The 22,426-nt window shown below is 37.9% G+C and overlaps 2 protein-coding genes across 3 annotated transcripts; both read left to right on the top strand.

Moving 5' to 3' along the window:
• The first annotated feature begins 1,953 nt into the window (after positions 1–1,953).
• tmed2 (transmembrane p24 trafficking protein 2) lies at positions 1,954–7,430 on the top strand. 2 transcript variants are annotated; one of them, XM_034312805.2, is made up of 5 exons: positions 1,954–2,311; positions 2,681–2,873; positions 4,704–4,724; positions 5,193–5,300; positions 6,477–7,430. In XM_034312805.2, the coding sequence occupies exons 1-5, from the start codon at positions 2,132–2,134 to the stop codon at positions 6,599–6,601; spliced, it is 627 nt and encodes a 208-aa protein (XP_034168696.2). In that variant the 5' UTR covers positions 1,954–2,131; the 3' UTR covers positions 6,602–7,430. The 2 variants fall into 2 exon arrangements, with proteins under 2 accessions (XP_034168696.2, XP_034168697.2); XM_034312806.2 differs by lacking the exon at positions 4,704–4,724 and having other exon boundaries at positions 1,958–2,311.
• Positions 7,431–9,423: 1,993 nt separating this feature from the next.
• On the top strand, positions 9,424–21,294 carry ddx55 (DEAD (Asp-Glu-Ala-Asp) box polypeptide 55). Its single transcript, XM_053241041.1, has 14 exons — positions 9,424–9,614; positions 9,702–9,752; positions 10,015–10,101; positions 11,244–11,335; positions 11,429–11,491; positions 11,569–11,718; positions 11,817–12,006; positions 12,504–12,586; positions 12,723–12,854; positions 13,553–13,645; positions 15,627–15,741; positions 16,290–16,458; positions 18,878–19,170; positions 20,085–21,294. The coding sequence occupies exons 1-14, from the start codon at positions 9,507–9,509 to the stop codon at positions 20,265–20,267; spliced, it is 1,809 nt and encodes a 602-aa protein (XP_053097016.1). The 5' UTR covers positions 9,424–9,506; the 3' UTR covers positions 20,268–21,294.
• The last annotated feature ends 1,132 nt before the right edge of the window (positions 21,295–22,426 follow it).

Here is a 22,426-nt window from a genome sequence, read left to right on the forward strand (position 1 = left end):
AGAAAAGAATTTCCATAGAAATAATAGAAACAACAAAATAGATCTGTGTGTATGTACTGTACATATGCTAGAGTTCTATTTGTGTGTGTGTATATATATATATATATATATATATATATATATATATATATATATACACCCACGTACATTTTCTGTACCGCTTATCCTACACAGGGTGGCGGGAAGCCTGGAGTCTATCCCAGGGGACTCGGGGCACAAGGCAGGAGACACCCCGGACGGGGTGCCAATCCATCGCAGGGCACAATCACACACACTCACACACTTTAGAGATGGCAGTCAGCCTACAGTGCATGTCTCTGGACTGGAGGAGGAAAAATGAACACGAGGTGTACACGGAGGAAACCCCCGAAGCATGGGGAGAACATGCAAACTCCACACACAGGTGAGATTCAAACCCCCAACCCAGAGGTGTGAGGCAAACATGCTAACCACTAAGCCACTGTGCCCCCTATATATTATCTAGTGCACTGTTTGGAGATTTTGGCCATTTTGTAGCCATGTAGACAGGGCAGCTGGTATAAATGAGCTAGCAGAGCTTTTATTCCGAATATTAAGTTTTATTTTGCCATCCATATCAGATTATTTGCTGTTAACAAATGTCTTAAAGTGGATTATTTTGGATTTTTTGTAGAATCAAGCACAATAGCACCACCAATGGTCATCAGAAAAAAATACACAGAATGGTATAAAGAAGTGAGGCTGGGGCTGATTTCTTTCTAGCCCAGACTGTAGATTCATGCAGGCCATCAGTGACTGGTGATTGGTGTTCCCTAGATTTCATGTGCATTTGGGATGATTTTCTTTTAACACATATCAGTGATACAGTGGTGTTTGTAAAGGAGGTGGATTATTTACTCTATCATCTGTTTCTTCCCTAAAATGTCTTTTCCCAAACTGTCAGCACACTTCCAGTTCGAGATGGGTAATATTACAAAAACATCATATCACAATAATTCAAGATATTTATATGATACACGATATGTATCACAATACACAGATGTCCAAACTACCAGCAAATCAGTAGTGTTGCTTTTGAAAATAAACCTTTAAACATTTCATTTGATGCTATTACAAAAATAACACTGAAAAGGAGGAAAAGTTTTTTTTTTTATATTTTACAATTTTTAAGTTTCAAACAGCAGAACACTTTCTCAAACCAGTTGTTTGTTATTTTTATTTTTTGTTACCACTTTTTCTGTTCTGATACTGATACTGGAACCTTGAATATCAGTCGATACTGATACTCATCTGATATTTTTCTTTTTAAAAAAATTACTAAAACACCAGTTGCAGCTTCCATAGAAAAATCACTTCCATTGCAAATATAATAAAGTATAAAGTATATATACAATTAAAATCAATCCTAAAAAAAAAAAAAGAAAGAAAGAAAGTTATATGTAAATATTTCCAGTTAAAAAAAAACATTTTCCAAACCCATTTCCAATCTTTTCCATTTGTTGCAGGATCAGGAAAATATTTTTTCTCCACTACTGATCCTTTTTCCCCCCCCTTTTTTCCAGTCTGGTACTGAATATGTACAGCAGGAGTACCCACTTTCTTGCACATTTTAAGTGTTTTTCCTGCTCTAACACACCCACTTAACTCAGGAAGAGCTGTTAATTAACTGATTAATTGAATGAGGTGTGTTAGTAGTAGGCAAAAGGCTCAGATAGGCAGGACTTGGGGGTTCTCCTGGGTTAGAAACCTGTGAATTACTGTATCATTACAAGCACACAGTTCATACCAGGGTTCAGTTTTGCACCAAATGTAGAAGAAATCTACATATATGTACATATAATACATCTACAGTTGACATGCATGGCTCGTCCTGATTTTCAATGTATTACTCTGAGCCACTGGGTTTTTTTTTATTGCTGTTGCTGCTGTTGTTGTTCTTTTTTGCTTTCGCGTTTCGTCTCGTCTAGTTTGGACCTCAGCGCGACCCGTCATAAGCTTTACGTGGCAGTACCACTAAAGCTTTCGGTTCAACTCAAAAATAGCCTCGACTCTCTCCACATTCCGTCTCTGCTCATGGAAAGAGAGTCTGTGGACTCTTAATGGTGGTGGTGGTGGCTTTCTTAGCGTTTAGTAACTTCAGTTTGAAGCGAGAATGTTGACGTTTTCGGAGCTTGTCGTCCTGCTCGGGGTTTTGTGCGCTACAGCGAGCGGCTACTTCGTTAGCATAGATGCTCACGCGGAAGAGTGCTTCTTCGAGCGCGTGAACTCGGGCACTAAGATGAGCCTCATGTTCGAAGTAGCCGAAGGAGGTTTTCTGGACATCGACGTTGAGGTGAGAAGGTGAAATTTAAGGGCGCAGGGCATGCTGGGATTTTTGTTTTTGTTTTTGTTTGAGTGCTAAGGTGCTTGCTAAGTCGCTACCTGCCTGCTGTTGAAGCGGAAGCTAACATATGCTGCAAGCTAAACAGGTTATAAAGACGCTTCCCGAATGGCTTCCTGTAGTAGCTGTAGTGCGCTAGATTTAAGTGTATTAGACTTTGTTTACTTCACTATGTAGCGCGCCTGTAAAGGGAATACACTACTAATTAGGACGCAGCCAGCCTGAGTAACTATTTCACCTGCTAGGTATTAAAGTAGGCTTCTTCTCATGCACTGGTCAGTTAGCTGAAGAACTATGGTGACTAATTCATGTTTCTTGTAGATAACTGGACCAGATGGAAAGCAGATTTATAAAGGAGACCGTGAATCCAGTGGGAAGTACTCTGTGGCCGCCCATATGGACGGCACTTATAAATTTTGCTTCAGCAACAAGATGTCCACCATGACTCCCAAAATTGTCATGTTCACCATCGACATCGGTGAAGCTCCCAAAGGCCAAGACATGGAGACAGAGGGTAATAATATATGACGCATGTTGTACTTTATCCGCTTACTCCATCCATATGGTCAAATCACAGTGTTAATGCTTGCACTCCAGTCTCACATTTTCCCTTTCAGGTATCAGAGGTATACTGATCAGACACTGACGTGTTCCTAAGCCGAGTTTACGCTGTACGAGCTTCGGCTTGATTTCGCGAGCAAAAATCGCACTTCAGAAAAGAATTCTTCGGCCGTGAGTTGAGTCTTGGCAGTGCTATGTGATTTCATCGGTCTTTCATTGGCTGTACAACATGATAAAATCTTACTCCAGTTCTATAACATGCAGAGAATTCCTGTGTCCTTCATGTAAGATTATAGAGTAAAGATCCTCTAACGATAGACCTACACTTAAACAAAATTACTACGTTCTGCTTATGTCATCAATCAGCACGGTCCTGGGTTTGTGCACAAAACGGGGTTGTATAAGCAAATAAGGATATTGTTTTCTGTTTATTGACGTGTTTTGTTTACATTTCACCATTGCCACTACAGCATTTGTAGCCGTCCTGTGAGTTTCGCAGGACAATCCTGTGTTATTCGCCAGTTGGTGGATTTTAGATGAACATCATAGCAGCGCTCTGAATTTTAAATCAAAAATTTCTGATAATGCCAGAATTTTGTTGTATTGGGTCACAGTGGTGCCAAAGTGAGTACGTCAGATTGTGTTGAAAATCACCCATCTCAAAACTCACGACCAAAAAATCCTTCTGCAGCGTACAGTTTTTAGTCTGCAACGGAAAAATCAGGCCTAAAATCGTCCACTGTTTAGCAGGCTTTAAGTCTGAGTGCGAGTGATGCTATGACGGTCATCTAAAAGCCGTGTCATGTGGGACAGCTACAAATACCGTAGAGGTGATGGTGAAACGTAAGTCAGACATGCTAATAGACAGAAAAGTTATCCTTATTACCGCAAGTTCAGGAAGATTGTCTTGTTTATGTGACCTCGTTTTCTGCACCTGACTGGATTGTGCTGATTGATGCTGTGTGCAGATCGTAAGAATTTTTTCCATCGTACAATCTGACGTGAAAAACACATTATCCCACTGTCTATCAGAGAATTCAGCCAGGATTTTCATTTGGATCATCTCGTACAGTCTTAAAATACTGCTGAAATCACATCGTGTACCAGCCTTAGTAACCGCACTGACTCGCCGTAAGTTCCCGGCATGTGAAATGTCGCAGGTGTGACGGCTGCAGACGTCAGATTGTTTACATTGCTATCGTTTTACTGTAATTCTGAAACATTGCAGTAACACTTTCTGTGAAGGCCACATGTATAACGACCTGTGAATACATTCATAACCTGTTAAAGCCTTCATATGGCATTATGCACGGTATTATAAGCATTACAGTTTGTAGCCATGTAAAGATTATGGCTTTGTGTTTATAAATTAACAGAACACCCTAAGTAGTGTTTATAATACTTGTAATCGCCAGACATCAAAGAAATTCTGACTGAATTTATATAATAATATCAAAAAATTTTTTGCTTTATATAATGTTGTAGTATGATTTCTCATTAAGCTCTCTGGTATAATTTATTTACTAGAACTAAAGGGGAAAACAATCAGGACCGGTCTCGAAATACATCATGCAAAGCGTCTTTCTTTGGAATTGGTGCCATAATTTCATTGTTATGAAATGTGATATGTGATGTGCTGCTGACATGATTGCCTTATAAATGCGTTGTAACGTAATATGAATGCGGTCATAGTTCATTATGAATATGACCTTCATATATCTTTCCACTGTATAAAATGTGTGTTTTACCTTGGCCCTGACTGTTGACTTGCTCCTCTTCTCAGGCGGTGGTGACAGCTGGGATGGTAGGCACAGGCAGCATAAACAAGATCACTTTAACATGGAAAACTTAATGTGTTAAACATGCTGCTTTAACTCTAACCTGTGTCCTGGTTTGGTTTTATCTCTTAATGAAAGCCCTTGTTGCCTGTTGCATTGTGCTTATAATAAGATGCTGAGGAGTAACAGGGTGTAACAGTAGTACCGAGTGTCTCATGATTATATTGATACGTTTTAAAATTCATTTCCGAGTTGGCTGGTCAACATTTTATGCATGTTGTGTACCATAAACATAAACTTACATTTTGACAGCAGAATGAACAAAAGCACTTTGCTTGGCACTTCTGTTGCATGTGCTGACTCTTGTCGTATTTGGAGTATTAGGCTACGTTTTAGAAATCTAAAAAGCAGGAAGCAGTTAAACCCTCCATTTTAGTAATTTTTTTTGCTACTGTGCTGTATTTTATATATTGTCTCTTTTTCCCCCTCTTCAGCTCACCAGAACAAGCTAGAAGAGATGATCAACGAATTGGCCGTGGCCATGACGGCCGTCAAGCATGAACAGGAGTACATGGAGGTCCGGGAAAGAATACACAGAGCAAGTAAGTCACCGCGCATTCGCTCTCTCTCTCTCTCTCTCTTTTTCAAGCTTTTGATGTGAAGAATGCACTGCTACATTACATATTACATATAATTATTCTGTAGTCTGCATATCGTACATAAACTATTTACCAGTAATGATTAAAAAATAAAATTAGATTTGAAAAACCTAAACCACATGAGATTTCTTTGCCTTAATAAGTCTTATCTGCAGAATAGATCTACTTAACTCTTAAGGTCTTGGTGTACTTCGTACTTCATGTGAATTAAATGACGTGATTTTTGGAGAAAACTAACAAGCGCAGCTGTTGTGTGAAGGCTTCACTCGCTGTGTTAAGCACATGGCAGCTGGATGAACTCTGTGGATGAACACGCTACATGACAAAGCCCGAGATCGGAATATTCATACAGACAGCCAAAAAGAAATCATAGAGAGTATGCTAGCTTGTATACCTTTAGAAGAATGTAGTTTACAACCTTCATAAAAGTTTCACTGAGGTGTTTATATCATCTATTCTGCAGTCCTTTATTCTCCTAACTTTTTGTGCCTACTTGCATTTCATTCCTCTAAAGCTTGGGGCTTGGTTTGGGTTAAAGACAGTTAAGTATGGCCTTATTTTCAGCAATTTCAGATTAAGCAAAACAATAACCAGCAGTTTAGAAAGCTTTATTTTATTAAATAATAGTGGTCAAATCCTGACTAGCGCAACAGAAAAGCGTCTGGATATTGCAAGTTCAAATCCCGGTGAGACCACAGTCATCTGTCACCAGGAGCCAAGAACACCAAATTGCCCATGCTCGCTCTTGCTCTCTCTCACTCTCTTCTGTCAATCACAGCATCACTAGCCAATCATAGGCGTCTAAGAGCTCATGTATGCGGAAGAGGGCAGATAGCACTTTCCTCCGTGTGTGTGTGTTACGCTGCCCTGTGACGCAGTTTGAAAAGATGTAGTTGACAGGCTTCACGCATCTCAGAGGAAGCACATGTGAGCCTTCATCCTGCCTGGTTGCTAACTGTCTTATGATGGTGGGCGGGAATTGGCAGGTGACCAAATTGGGGAGAAAGTCCAGAAAAAAAAAACTGAGAATGCATCCTACTGTGTAGTTGAACGTTTGTTAATTGTAAATATTAACATCACAGACTTGTCCATTTTCTCTTTTTGTTTTTCCTCCTCTAGTTAATGACAACACCAACAGCAGAGTGGTGCTGTGGTCATTCTTCGAAGCCCTGGTGCTCGTTGCCATGACCCTTGGACAGATTTACTACCTGAAGAGATTTTTCGAAGTACGACGAGTCGTGTAAAAAAAAAAAAAAAAAAAACCACGCTTCCTCTCTACTATCAAGACAGTCATTCACTACTCCAAGGATTGGCTATCCTGCCTCAACACCTTTCAGAAGAGTACTTCAGTTTCCATTATTGTCTTTACTTCTGTGTTTGTTTAGATTTCATTTAGTTCATTTGGGGAGCTATGGTCTTTCAGGCAAATCTTTGGTGTTCACTTTTAATTTTTTTTAACCCCAGTTCTTACTAATCTGTTTTATTTTGTGGAACTTGTTTCTTTTTGCTTCTTGTCTAGTTTAATCTACTTAATGGACAAACAGTGAAATAAAGAGGGTGTATTGGCTGTTGCTTAGAGAACGCTACAAGCATTGCATGGTGTATATTTCATGATACTGTAGAATGTTTTAATTGTCCTCAAAAAGAATGATTTGGTTGTTAACTTGAAATGAAAACGAAAGTGGTCTGGGAATTGACTTTTGATGCACACCCTTCGTAGGCTTTTCAGCTTCTTTAACTTATATGGCACATAATTAACGTGTATTAGCCAACCTATGGAATATGACTGTTTACGTATTAAAATGGCTTTATTGTATTTTCAGTCATTTAAGTATAATTTCCATTTTGCAGGGTTTTTTTCTGTTAACTGGGGAAGGGAGTAATTTATGTACTTTTTTACTGTTACATGTCTGTATGGACATTTAATTCTTTAACATTTGCTATACAGAAAGAAAATTGGCCATGACTACTGCAGAACTGATGATAAAACTGTACAATATTGTAAAGTAGGATGTTCAAGTGAATCAAATATGTACTTGATTTAATAAAACATGATGTTCTTTGAAAATCTCATTTCCTCCAAGTGTTAACTCTTGGCTTGCTGTTCCTATATGCACTGACAATACGTCCAACGTCATATACCAAGGTGTTAATTAATACGCCAAAATAATGTGCTATTGTGTGTGTGAGTGTGTTATTAACATTATTTCATGTGTGTTATTGTGACCTCTATTCTACAAACGTCTCAGAACTGAAGTTATCTAAGGTCAGCTTGATCGTGAAATAAGTAAACACACCATGGCTGTGCTTGGATTACAGGGAAAAAAAAAACATCTCAACAGCTTACACATTAATCCTTATAATTAACATTCTGTAATGAAATTTGAGTTAATTTTTAAACTTCTTTCATTGACATATTGATCTCTTGTCACTTTTATTACCCAGAATGCTCTTCGACTATTTGCTGATAGTGGCGCCAGTGAGAATTATTCTTTGCTTCGTCTCTACCTAAAGAGAGTGATGCAGCAGGGCTTTAGTCCTTTAGTCTGTCTAACTGTCTCACCTCCTCATCTGTACACTGTTCAAACAGCACAACTTCCAAAGCATCAACTTTCTGGCTAATACTTCCATCAACATCATCACGCCTGTCAACCCACAGATCAGAACTAGCTGAACAGAGTCTCTGCTGTCACTCAGCACAACTGTGCATTGCATTCTGGAACTTTGAGTCCAGTGTTTGCTGTCTCCACTACATCTACATTGGATTTCTCATTAATGGGACACTGAATGAAAAATGAAGAGTGAGAAAAGAATCTCCCGCTCCATCGTGTTTAGGAGCTCACAGTGAAACCTGATTGTCACTTATGTTTGAAATCAGTGGAAACTGACTCCTATTGGACACCGTTGGAACCTGGCTGGCAATGTCCCCCTGTGACTTTAGTGTGGTACACAATCAGTAATTATTAATTCTTACAAGAATAACAAAAACACCACACCAACCAACAAATTAGCACCACAATCAATAAACACATCACAAATATTTTAATATAAACATATTTAAAGTTTTTCAGGGTGGGATTTTCCAATAAGGCAAGAAACTAATACAAGTGAAAAAAATTCTGATTTTTTGTCTACATATTAGGATAATATGCCTTATAAAGCACACTAACTAGTATGAAACCACTTTTTTTTATGTTTAGAAGCAAAGATCTCATTTTCATGACCTGCATTCATGAAAATGTACACATTCATATCATATCTCTAATTAGACTGATGTTGCAGGGGAATTTCCCAAAATGTTGGATTATTGTTGGACTTACATTTGATTTTTATGCTGACAAAAATTTTATAATAGTACATGGGATTTTCTTGATTAATCAATAAATAGCTTAAGGTATAGGGGCATGATGGCTTAGTGGTTAGCACTGTTACCTCACACCTCTAGGGTGGGGGTTTGAATCCTACCTCTGCCCTGTATGTGTGGAGTTTGCATGTTCTCCCTGTGCTTCAGGGGTTAACTCCAGGTACTCTGGATTCCTCCCCCAGTCCAAAGACATGTGTTTGTAGGCTGATTGGAATCTCTAAACTGTCTGTAGTGTGTGTGTGTGTGTGTGTGTGTGTGTGTACCCTGTGATGGATTGGCACTATATCCAGGGTGTCCCCTGGGATAGACTCTAGGCTCCCCATGATCCTATGTAGGATAAGTGGTACAGAAAATAGATGTAAATTACAGTATATTTTAAGAATATATTCTCTAAATGTCTTTCTCCTGAGAGTGTCTTCACAGTGAAATAAAGTTTTTAATTCTACTCCTTTAAAAAACATTTTTATGAAAATTTACTCCTATTTAATAATGACTCATTTGCATACATAAATGTAATTTTTCTAGTGCAAAAAAAGAACACTTGTAAGAATATCATCAATCTATTGATAAAGATTAATTGTGATATCTATTATTTTTTATAAATACTCCATTCACCTGTAGTGTCTCGCCTTTACAAAATAATAATAAAACATTTCAATTTACTGTACTGTGATCAAAAGTGGAACGCAGTACTTGTGCTTTTGTTCCCACCCGGATCGCGCACTCTGTTGCATCGAAAGCATGGAAATGTGTTTAGTGAAACAGAGAAACTGAAAAGCAGAAAAATGGAGAGTATAAGCGATGGAAAATGGGATAGTTTACCAGTGAAACTTCACGACAGCATACTGCTGACTCTGAAGAAGCTGGGCTTTATTTACATGACTCCAGTTCAGGTATTTTGAACGTATTTTTCAGTTATTTCTAACTAGCTAGCCTCTTACTCAGATGTTCTAACATAGTGTTGAAATGTTTCATTTTAGTCAGCATGCATCCCTCTCTTCATGAGCAATAAAGATGTTGCAGCTGAAGCGGTAAGTGCTTTTTGTTAGTATTTGTCTAAAAATAACTGGGGTAGTGGTAGCTCAGTGGATAAGCTGTCATGAGTTCAAATCCCAGCACTGCTAAGCTGCCACTGCTGGGCCCCTGAGCAAGGCTCCTAACCTTCAACTGCTCAGCTGTATAAATGAGATAAATGTAAGTCACTCAGGATAAGGGTGTGTACCAAATGCCATAAGTGTAAATGGACAAACAATAGTTATTTTGGACTTACCTAAAAATCTGATAAACCTGCAGGTTACAGGCAGTGGGAAGACTCTTGCTTTTGTCATTCCTCTGCTAGAAATCCTCCTGAAACGCGAGGAGAAGCTGAAGAAAATGCAAGTAAGTGAGATCAATCACTGCTGTATATAAATATCAGCCATATTGATTCATTATATTATGTTATACACATATTTAAATAATACACCCAACCTCCATCCAACATACATAACGTTACTAATTTATTTTAGTATCGCAATTTAGTATTTAGTTTTGCATTTATTGCACATTATTGCACATTACACATCACACAAATGGCACACATTGCACAAAACTGCACATACCTGCACTTTATATCGGTACTGTTGGACTGCTGCTGCCACCATCCAGAAATATATTCTTATACACTTTTTAAAAAATCCCTTAATATTTTATATGTATATATTTTTCTTATATTTAATATCTTTCTTTATGTTTTTCTTTATATATATATTTTTATGTATATATTTTTCTTTATATTTAATATTTTTCTATATTTTCTTTTTATGTCAGAACAGTTGTATAAAGCATTTCACTGCAAGTCGTACTGTGTATGGTTATGCATGTGACATAAAATTTGAATTTTTAAACACATGTATAACATAATGTAGTGTATAACACTGCTGTATATAAATATCAGCCATACTGATTCATTATATTATGTTACACATGTATTTAAATATCTTATTTTATACTAATGAGATTTTTCAAACCGCACAAATATCATTGTGAAGACAGAAAGGAAGAAGCTGGACCAGGAAGCATTGTTAAAACCTGAGGTCTGCTCTGTCCTGCACATTTTATACTTTCCCAGCTCACATCACTCCTGATACACCTAATCAGCTATTTAACAGAGTGGAAGTGGGTGTGTTAGAGTAGGGGAACACTAAACTGTAAGGACAGGCGGTTCTCCAGGACTAGAGTTGGGAATCTGTGGTTAAAACAATGCACTTGTTGTTTTTTATTGGTAAAGTCATGCTTAAAACCCAAAGACAGACTTGGTGGATGGTGGATAGATGAATAATGTAAAAACTGGCAGAATGACAAAACCCAACGGGCTTGGATGGGCGATGGACGCAGGTATGACGCGTGTACAAGCCCTTAATCTATGACCAGGATGCCGGATGTGGATTGTCTATGCTGGATAAAGTGGTTGAATGAATGCTTGAATGCTTGTTTCCCACTCACTCCTCTGTTTATAGTCATTACTTGTGCCACTTTTGCAGGTTGGCGCTTTGATCATCACACCGACCCGAGAGCTGGCGATCCAGATCAGTGAAGTCGTGGGCCAGTTTCTTGAGGAATTTCCTCAGTTCAGGTCTGTTTCATAGGTATAAAGAAGTACATTATCATTTCTGGCAGAAACCAAAGAAATGATACTTAATCTTGAGTCTCTTGCTAACTATTTCAGGCAGATTCTTTTAATTGGTGGAAGCAACCCCATTGAAGATGTCGAAAAGTTCAAGACCAATGGGTGAGTGGTGACTGGTTTTGGCGTTTTGGTTGTAACTCAGATTTGGTCTAGTGTAACGTGAGATATTTAAACCATAGGGCGAACATCGTGATTGGAACCCCTGGGCGGCTGGAGGACATGTTCAGGAGGAAAGCTGATGGCCTTGACTTGGCCAGCTGTGTGAAGGCTTTGGACGTGCTTGTTCTAGATGAAGCTGACAGACTGTTGGACATGGGCTTTGAAGCAAGGTGCTGTTTAAAACCAAACTGAAAGCGCTAGTAGTTAGAAAGGCAGTCTAGTCCAGTTTAGTCCATCACGGTTAACAAAACATCTTACCCTGTTTCAGCCTGAACACGATTTTGGGCTATTTGCCCAAGCAGAGGCGCACAGGCCTTTTCTCAGCAACGCAGACTCAGGAGCTGGAGAAGCTGGTGAGGGCTGGCCTCCGAAACCCGGTCCGTATCACGGTGAAGGAGAAAGGAGTGGCAGCTACTAGCGTGCAGAAGACACCAGCGAGGCTTAGTAACTACTACACAGTAAGCAGAATGACAAGAAGAATGTCTAATATGTGTGTATACGTGTATGTGTATATATGTGTGTGTATGTGTGTGTATATATATATATATATATATATATATATATATATATATATATATATATATATATACATACATATCTCAAGGAAATCAAATGAAGTAAAGCTTATAATTGTGTGCAAAAGTTTGCACACTTTAACTTTAATAGTAAAACCAACACATTTGATGAAATCAAATAGTGCCTGTACACTTTTCCATCTAGGTTATTGTAAGTTTGTTTTTCTATTTTTCCCTAAAATGTTTCTGATTGTTTTTCACAACTTCTATACATTGTAATTGTAAAATTGAGAGTAGAAAAATTTCTGACATGATTTATCTTGGTTTCATTTTTTTTACATCACAAAAACCTGCAGTGTTAACAGGAGTGTGTAGACTTTTTATAACCACTGTAACTTGGTGTTAATGCTTTATTTCTTTATTTCTCATCTTTTTGGCAGATCTGTAGAACAGAAGACAAGTTTAACACGCTGGTGGCTTTCCTGAGACAACACAAACATGAGAAGCAGCTCGTCTTCTTCAGGTGTTTGCTGAAAGCTTTTATGCAGAAGTGAAAGAAGCGAACCGCCCGAGTCCTTTCTTTCACATTTTATCCACTTTCCAATTACTGTAAAGCTCCATCAATGTCTTTATTCTTTATTAATTAATTTATTTCACAGCACATGCGCTTGCGTGGAGTATTTCGGCAGAGCGCTGGAGGTCTTTATCAAAAACGTCACCATTCTTTGTATCCATGGCAAGATGAAGGACAAGCGGAACAAGATCTTCTCTGAGTTTCGGGAATTAAAGAGGTACCGGACCTCGTTTTACTGTAACGCACTCAGTTCCCTTTTTCCATCTGTTAAGGTATTGTTTATCCATTGATCACTTCTCCTTCTTTGAGGATGTGCATCTTTCCTTGCTCACAATGTATACTGTACTAAAAACAGGGAAAAACCTTTTCAAATCTGTACAGTAATGGATGAAAAAAGGAGTCTAGTGTGTACGTCCATGTTGTTTGTTGGCAACAAGTAGTGCTCTTTATTTTAACTGATCAAGGCTTTCAAATGTTTTTGAAAGTTTTCAATGTAAACCGTTTTGAATGTATAGTGTTAGCGAGACAAGGGAAAAGATATTTTGCCGTACTTCTTATTAATCAATCAGGGGCATCATGGAACGTTATTTAGCTGTGTTTATGTTTTCGTGGTTTAAATAGCGGCCATGAAAATCCCAGAGGTCCGTGTTTGCGTACTAAGGCTACATGGGTTGTCGTTTTCTGTATTATCTACACATTGTGCATGTCACATGGTATCACCTGGTATTGATTGTTTGTATCTGAGCATTCTTTATGAATGCAAGTACGAGTAAATGAGCAGTGCCAGTATCTATATCAGTGCAATCCTCTGATATTTTCACAATTTATAACGAGTCAGAATGCTTTGACTTATTATTGGAATACATGGGGTGAATGATTCTTTTCCAGCTTCACTGAGATGTTTCTAACTTGCAGTGGGATACTCGTGTGCACTGATGTGATGGCAAGAGGCATCGACATCCCGGATGTGAACTGGGTGCTACAGTACGATCCTCCCAGCAGCGCGAGGTAAGAACACAGCTAGTAGATGTAACAGACTGTACTTGTATGTCTCGAGAATGATGTTCAACAAACCCAGTGACCAAATACCTCATTTTTGATAAATAAAGTGGCTTTCGTAATTCGTGGTTTTGTAAATAGATGACTGTAGGGTTTTCACAGTTTCACTGTTAGTCACTGTGCATGATCAGATAGTGGTTCTCATCTCTTCAGCTGTAACTCAGTAAATGCACAGAAGAACACGGCTAAGCAGCTCGGCACGTTTCTGCGCTAGTTAGTTTTGTTGTTGTTGTTGTTTTGGATCCACTCAGTGCTTTACCTCACATCTACTCTCTCTTTCAGCTTATAATGACATCGAGACAAATACTGACAGTGTGCCACATTTTTCAAGTTGGATACAAATGAATTACTTCGTAAAGTGTTTATGTAAGACATTGATGAAAATCCTGTAATTTTGGGAAAACGTTCGTAACCTACCCATGCTCCTGAGTGTGTAAATTTCCACATAAGAACAACATAACTAAATCTAAACCTCGACTGATTGGCTTCAATTCATATAAATCTATGAGTTCCTGCATTTGTATATAAGCATTATGCGGTCAAGTTTAAATAGTTTGTGTATTTTTAATTACACACAAATTTCAAAACTTACAGTGCTGCTAGAATGTTTATGAACCCTTTACTATTTTCTGTATTTCTGCATAAAGTTGCCCTAAAATGTGATCATCATCTAAGTCTTACATAAAAAGAACCCAATTAAACAAATGACACAAAAACATTATAGTTTTTACATTTATTTATTGAGCAAAATTATCCAACATTAAATATCTTTGTTGGAAAGAGTGTGTGAACTTCTAGGAGTATGAGTTAATTTGAAGGTGTAATTGAAGTCATGTGTTTCAGCCAAGGGGATGGCAATCAGGTGTGTGTTTAGCAGGCCCACCCATGTTTCTAGAACTTATACTTGGGTCTTCACTATCAAAATCTGGTCTTCACCACACAGGTTTATGGAAGTGTGCCATGCAGAAATACAGAACATTGTAAAGGCTTCTCAGACTTTCTAGCAGAACTGTAAAGTGTGCAGCACTAAGTGACCGATCTGCTTTTCGCAAGGGCTTGATTTTAATATTAAAGTAATAATAAAGTCAAAGTTTTAGGGTGACGCAGATTTTAGAGAATGCTTTCTTTCCTCAAAAGAACATGAAACATTTATGTTGGTTATGTCATTGTCAGTTTTTAAATATGTAAACATATATAAATAAAATTTAAATTGATTTTACGCACTTATAGCATTATCGTATCCCATATTGCATTATTTATTGCATTAGTTATTGCATTTCACATTTTTCTTCAATATTGTGCAGCCCTCATATATCGAATACACCTTATCTGTAATTTGGCTCCAGATTTTGGCCTTTCAGGTGCTGCTGCACTCTTACATATTATTTATTTTTTATCGGCATAGAAGTGAGTCAAAATAACTTTCACTTCTACCTCTGAGAAAGTATATTTTTGCCTTTTTGTGTGAGCTTAGCCTTTTATGGAGTCTTGTGAGCGTCACTAAATGCATATCAGCATATGGTACTTTAGCGGTGATTGTAGTTTTATCAACATAGGCATGTGAATATGAAGTAAATCAGAACTTTCAGAAACTTTTGTTAATCCTGTGGAAATTTTTAGTCTGGTTTGGCTTATGCAACTATTTACACACAACGTTACTCAAAAATTGATAAATGAGGCCCAATGTAAGAGATTATATGGAAAAGTCATTCTCAAATATGATCTTTTTATTTCCATTTTGTTTATGTTATATAGTGTATATATAAGGATGTGCAAAGATTTCATAATAAATCCTTCCTTAAACTTTCACCAGCTTATCTGTTTTTAGTCTGTGTTCATTTTAAACTAGGTTAACATACCGTGAAAATTTTAAAACTTTCCATATTTCAAAAAAAAAATTCCCCTAGATGACTGTGTTTCCCTCCTGCAGTTCTTTTGTGCATCGATGTGGCCGAACTGCTCGTATCGGAAACCGAGGCAACGCTCTGGTCTTTCTCCTGCCAATGGAGCAATCCTACATCAGTTTCCTGTCTATCAATCAAAAAGTAGGTATTGGTAGAACTTCATCTTATCTGATCAAAGTGCGTGCTTGGTTTGTCAGAGAATCTGATGTTTTCATGCTTTCATATAACCTGATAGTCATGTAGATCCCCTGCTCTGCTCACCTGGATCCCCCAAAACCCATTATATCCCCCAAAACCACTGAGATATACTGATTGAGGCTAAGCCTCTAATAGTAACAACCAAATTGGCTGATAATATCCATATATTTTAAAGCAGGATTCAGGAAAACGTCCTGCAATACAGTCTTTAAAATAACTTGCTGTGATCTGCTGCATTATGTGATGTGTAGGTGTCGATGATATGCAAGCATTTCATTTGTACACACCCTCCAAATGAAGCTTTCACTATTCTTCCTAGTTTAATGAGACCCAAACATCAGAAATGAATTAAGTCTTCATTTCCAGCTTCATCTGGCATGGAACAATTTGAAGAATTTATACTATAGTAACTTTATGAGTCAGTAATTGAATAATAACGAGTTCAGAGTCGAAAAGGTGAGTTGAATGAATAAATAGCTTGTGTCCTACAGTGTCCTCTCCAGCCATATCCTCGTGTGAAGGACGTAGTGGACGTGTTGCCCAAACTGAAGGCTCTGGCTCTAGGGGACAGGGCCGTGTTTGAGAGAGGAATGAAGGCGTTCGTCTCGTTTGTCCAGGCTTACGCAAAGCACGAGTGCAGCCTGATATTCCGGCTCAAAGGTCAGTGCTAATTAACGTCTTATAGGACGTGCACATTGTTTTAACAAAAGATGTCATGAAGGCTGATGGAACAAGATTTGATGATGCAGCGAGTATGTTTTTTTAAAGTTGCTCTGTCTTCTAAATTATTTGCATAACTCTGTGTGTGTGTGTGTGTGTGTGTGTGTATAATATATACATATACATATATGTGTGTGTGTGTGTGTGTGTGTGTGTGTGTGTGTGTGTGTGTGTGTGTGGATAGATAGATAGATAGATAGATAGACAGTATATTTTTTGCATATTAGTATATAATGGAAAGGTTGAAAGATTCACGTTTTATTTTGGAAGACACAGCAAGTGCAAACTTATCCATATTTAATCAGCATATACATATTTTATTTAAAACACTACAGGGTGTGTTTTAAAAACAGGGTGGTGTGAAGCAAAGACACTGTTACCACTCCAAAGTTGGCTGTTTTCCTTTAAAGTCAGGTCCTAAAGTATTTTATTCCTTACATTTAACATAAAAAAATAACATACAGTCAGGTCCATAAATACTGGGACAGTGACACAGTTTTGGTAATTTTGCCTCTGTACACCACCACAGTGGATTTGAAATGAAGCAGTCAGGATGTGACTGAAGCGTAGACTTTCAGCTTTAATTCAAGGGGTTTAACAAAAATATTGCATTAACCGTTTAGGAATTACAGCCATTTTTTACAGAGTTCCTCCATTTTCACAGGCTCAAAAGTAATGGGACAATTGACTGATAAGCAGTTTCATGGCCAGCTGTGGCCTGTTTCCTCCTTATATCATGATAAATTAAGGAGATAAAAGGTCTGGAGCTGATTCCAAGTGTTGAATTTGCATTTGGTATCTGTTCATGGGAACTCTCAATATGCCGTCCAAAGAGGTGTTGATGCAAGTGAAGGAGGCCATCATTAGGCTGAAAAACCAAAACAGACCTATCAGAGAGATAGCAGAAACTTTAGGAGGGCCAAATCAACAATTTGGTACATTCTTAAAAAGAAGGAATGCACTGTCGAGCTCAGCAACACCAAAAGCCCTGGGAGACCACAGAAAACAACTAAAGTGGATGATTGCAGAATTCTTTTCTTATTGAAGAACAACCCCTTCACAACATCTAGCCAAGTCAGGAACACTCTGGAGGAGGTAGGCCTATCATTGTCAAAGTCTACAATCAAGAGCCACCTTCATGAATGTAAATACAGACGGTTTACCTCAAGATGCAAATCTCTGGTAACACTCAAGAACACAAAGGTCAGATTAGACTTTGCTAAAAAACCTCTAAAAAAAGCCTGACCAGTTCTGATGCAAGATTAACTTGCACCAGAATGATGGGAAGAGAAAAGTATGGAGAAGGAAAGGAAGGGCTCATGATCCAAAGCATACCACATCATCCGTCAAACATGTGGAGGCAGTGTTATGGCATGGGCATGTTTGGCTGCCAATGGAACTGGGTCACTGGGGTTTATTGATAATGTGACTGTTGATAGAAGTAGCAGGATGAATTCTGAAGTGTACAGAGCTATACTTTCTGCTCAGATTCAGTCAAATGCTGCAAAACTGATAGGACAGCGCTTCACAGTACAGATGGATAACAACCCAAAACATACTGTGAAAGCAGCCCAAGAGCTTGGAAATTAAATGTTCTTAAATGGCTGAGTCAGTCACCTGACCTCAACCCAACTGAGCTGCTTTTCACTTACTGAAGACAAATCTGAAGGCAGAATGACCCACAAACAAGCAGCAACTGAAGATGGCTGCAGTAAAGACCTGGCAAATCATCTCAAGGGAGGAAACTCAGCATTTGGTGATGTTCATGGGGTCCAGACTTCAGGTAGTCATTGACTACAAAGGATTTACCTCCAAGTAATAAAAATAATCCTAATATTTATGATTATATTAGTTTGTCCCATTACTTTTGAGCCTGTGAAAATGGAGGAACTCTGTAAAAAATGGCTGTAATTCCTAAACGGTTAATGCAATATTTTTGTTAAACCCCTTGAATTAAAGCTGAAAGTCTACGCTTCAGTCACATCTTGACTGCTTCATTTCAAATCCACTGTGGTGGTGTACAGAGGCAAAATTACCAAAACTGTGTCACTGTCCCAATATTTATGGACCTGACTGTATATCAGTAGAATATACTTTCCTAAGTCAGCCTAAAATATGTATTAGCCTGTTTAATATGGAAGTTTGGAGTTCATGAGGCGTGTTCTCAATAATGAGCTTTTCTTCTTGCTATCTTGATCCAAATTTGACTTCAGCTGGTCAAATGTGCTACAGAGCAATACAGAATGTTAATAGAGTTTTTTTCCTTTTTAATTTATCACCTGCCTGTATATATTTGTATTTTGTGAGTATATTTAGAGGCGTGTGCGTAATACCCCTGTTTCCTCGTTGTATCCATCAGATCTGGACTTTGCCGCTTTAGCTCGAGGCTTTGCTCTTCTTCGTATGCCCAAGATGCCTGAGTTGAGAGGCAAGACGTTCCCCGACTTTGAAGAGATCACAGACACGGACTCCATCCGCTTCAAGGACAAGAACCGAGAGAAACAGAGGCAGAAATCATTACAGGAGCAAAAGGAAAAGGAAAAGCAGGCACCATCCCTAAAAAAGAACTTCATTAGGAACAAAGCCTGGTCCAAGCAGAAATCCAAGAAGGATAAGAAGCGGAAGATGGCTGCCAAAAGGAAGATGAATGAGGTTGGTTTTTGTTAGACTTATAGATTTATGTGTATAGATATATATCTATATATCTATATTTATCTATCTATCTATCTATACACACACATACAAACCACAGTGCTGTTGAATTCTCAATACTGATTGGTCAGAAGTTGTTGATTAATTACCTATAATAGCAGCTCTGACAGTAGTGCCAGCTGCATGGCAAATCACAGGTATATATTAATGTGCTCGTTTTAATACATTATTATTTTTATAGTAACAGCTAATGCACAGGGACTTGTATGATATTTGCTCTACATAATAGTATAACTAGTAATAAAGTGATTACAATTGTGTTGTTATTTAACAAAGGGAAATGTATAATCACTGATATGGTGAAGCTTCCTGCAAAGACGAGTCTCCAGTATCAGTGTTTTGAAACGGTCAGGTTTCCACCACAAGAAAGCGTTCAGGACGGATTAGTTTGCACTTTCTGGTTTCTTGGTAACAGGATAAGCTGCATTTTGACTTCTGTACTTTGAGAGAGAGAGAGAGGGAAAAAAGAGGCAGGTGAACAAACAACTGTTTAAAGCTGCAATGATGCAAGTGAAAAATTGAATCACTGACAAATTGCAGTGGCATAAGAAGAATAATACACAATAAGAGGTGGTGATATAGGAGAATAATCAACTCTGGTGTGGTAACACATCACACCACTCTGTCACTTATTATTTTCTTATATCAGCACATCCCATGCGGTTTATTCATTATTTAGTCATTTGGCAGCAACTGAAGGTTTAGGGCTCAAGCGTGTACATCATTTCTGTCTGATCTTATTCTAGTCAAGCATAAAGTATATAGCGGCACTTTGCAAATGGCTGTTGATTCAGAAACAGTTACAGTTACAGATCTTCAGTTATAGTTTGTTTTAATGCCTGTTTTTGTCTCAGGGATCAGACATGGAGGATGAGGACATTGACGAGCTTTTGAGCGACACACGTCTACTGAAGAAGCTGAAGAAGGGCAAAATTAGCGAGGAAGACTTTGATAAGGAAATGAGTGCTGGAAGAAATTCAAAGCATAAAAGAGCAGGTCCCTCTCACGAGGACAGCGCAGAAGGAGAGAGTGAATGAACACACAAACCTGGACTGTACTTCAGATTTCAATTCTGCTGAGATGTCATTGTGCTGCATCAGCACAGGCAAAAATTCATACAACTTTGTGGTTTCACATTTGTTATTGTTGTATATCAGCATCTATAATTATTAAAGCCTGTAGGATTTCTGTAGTGAGAAGAATACTGTATATGTATTGCAGAAACCGGATTTTGTAAACAACATTTTAAGAATTTGACATTTGATTCTTATCATTTCATGCAGTCTCAAAAGAGGCTTTTCTGTAATGTCAATTTAAACGTGTCTTTCGTTGAAAGGGGGGTGAGAACGCATCTTATAGGGCAGAGTTGCATTCGCAGAATATCTTGTGCAGAATAAATGTCCATGTATTTACATTACTTTATGGTGTGACAGTTTTTCTATAATTCCTAATAATCAGTAGATTTGGTTAGAGTACACAAAATGCAACAGTTATTTAAATCAACATTAGCTAGACATGAATTGCGTAACAGTAGTAGCCCTCTAAGAGAACTCCCAGTTTGGGTGAAAGGGCTTATTTCACAGTCCACAGTCCAATTTTGTAATGAAAACAAAACCTTTAGGACAAAATTAAGACAAACATTTTATACCAACAAGACAGTAACTGTAGTGTGTCAGGTTTCTTGTTTCATTATATTACAAGCAGCAGTTTTTCTTGATATGTGTTTCAAGTCTGCCTGATATCATAAAATCCTCTGTTGTCATAGCAACCTAAAAAACCAAGAGGTGTATTACGTTTTCTCTTAAACTAATTTTGTGTTCATTTTCTTCTTGTTGCAAGACATACAAATTAAATTTTTTAGCTTCCAGGAATAATAATAGCCAAAATAACAGTAATAACAACAACAATAACTATTATTATTGTTACGACTGTAGGTGAATTGTAGAATGGAGGTACAATTATTTTTCATTTAAAAACAATGGAAGATGCAAATTTTGCACTCGGATATATTGTGTATTTCACATGTATTGTGTAAATCACAATAAAAGATACTTGGTGGTGTTATTTGGTTTGAAATCAAATAAAAAATTAAACAACATATGCATGAATTACCTATTATATCTGATGCATAAGCATAAAAGAGTGAAAGCAAGGTTAATATTGAAATACGAAATATTGAAGTATAATGCAAAATATTAATGTATTGAATTGTGAAGTACACTATATGGCCGAAAGTATGTGGACACCTGATCAGTTGCACCCATATGTGGTTTTTGATCATTCTATTCCAGATTCAATCCCCACCTTTGCTGTTATAATGACCTCCACTCTTCTGGAAAGGCTTTCCACTAGAGTTTGGAGTGTGGCTGTGAGGGTTTGTGCTCCTTCAGCCACAAGAGCATTAGTGAGGTTGGGTACTGATGACAGGCGAGAAGGCCTGGTGAGCAGTCAGCGTTCCAGTTCATCCCAAAAGTGTTGGGACGTTCTAAAACGCTGAATGTGGTTTAATGTATTAAAACAATGAGCAGGGAAAACCATTTTCTCTCACATTTCTTTTGTCATAAACACTACTGCTAAGACAACAGCACCATAATCCAAGTGGAAAGACAAATATTTATATGTTAAGAGTTTTCTCCCCATAGAAAACCATTATAAAGAAAATGCAATAAGACAGTGATATTGGAGGACCAAGTTCAGTATACACCTTATTAATAAAACATGTACTATACTGTACTATGTACATGCAAGCAGATGAACCCATTATCTGAATGCAGCGTGCAAAGGTGTATACTGAATTTGGTCCTCCGTTAAGCATTTTCTTTATAATGGTTTTCTATGGGGGAGAAAACATGTAACGTAAAAATATTGTCTTTCCACTTGGATAACGGTGCCGTTGTCTTAGCAGTAGATAATGTTTATGACAAAGGAAATGTGAGAGAAAATGGTTTTCTCTGGTCTTTGTTTTAATACATTAAACCACGTTAAGCGTTTTCACATTAAGTATTTCAGAATGTCCCGAAGGTGTTCAGTGGGGTTGAGGTCAGGGTTCTGTGCAGGACACTCGAGTTCTTCCACTCCAACCTTAACAACCCATGTCTTTATAAACCTCGCTTTGTGCACAGGAGCACTGTCATGCTGGAACATGTTTCTTCATAGTTACTGTGAAGGGAAATCTTACTGCTACAGCATACAGAGA

This window comes from Pangasianodon hypophthalmus, chromosome 17 (genome assembly GCF_027358585.1).
Source record: "Pangasianodon hypophthalmus isolate fPanHyp1 chromosome 17, fPanHyp1.pri, whole genome shotgun sequence".
Taxonomy (NCBI): Eukaryota; Metazoa; Chordata; class Actinopteri; order Siluriformes; family Pangasiidae; genus Pangasianodon; species Pangasianodon hypophthalmus.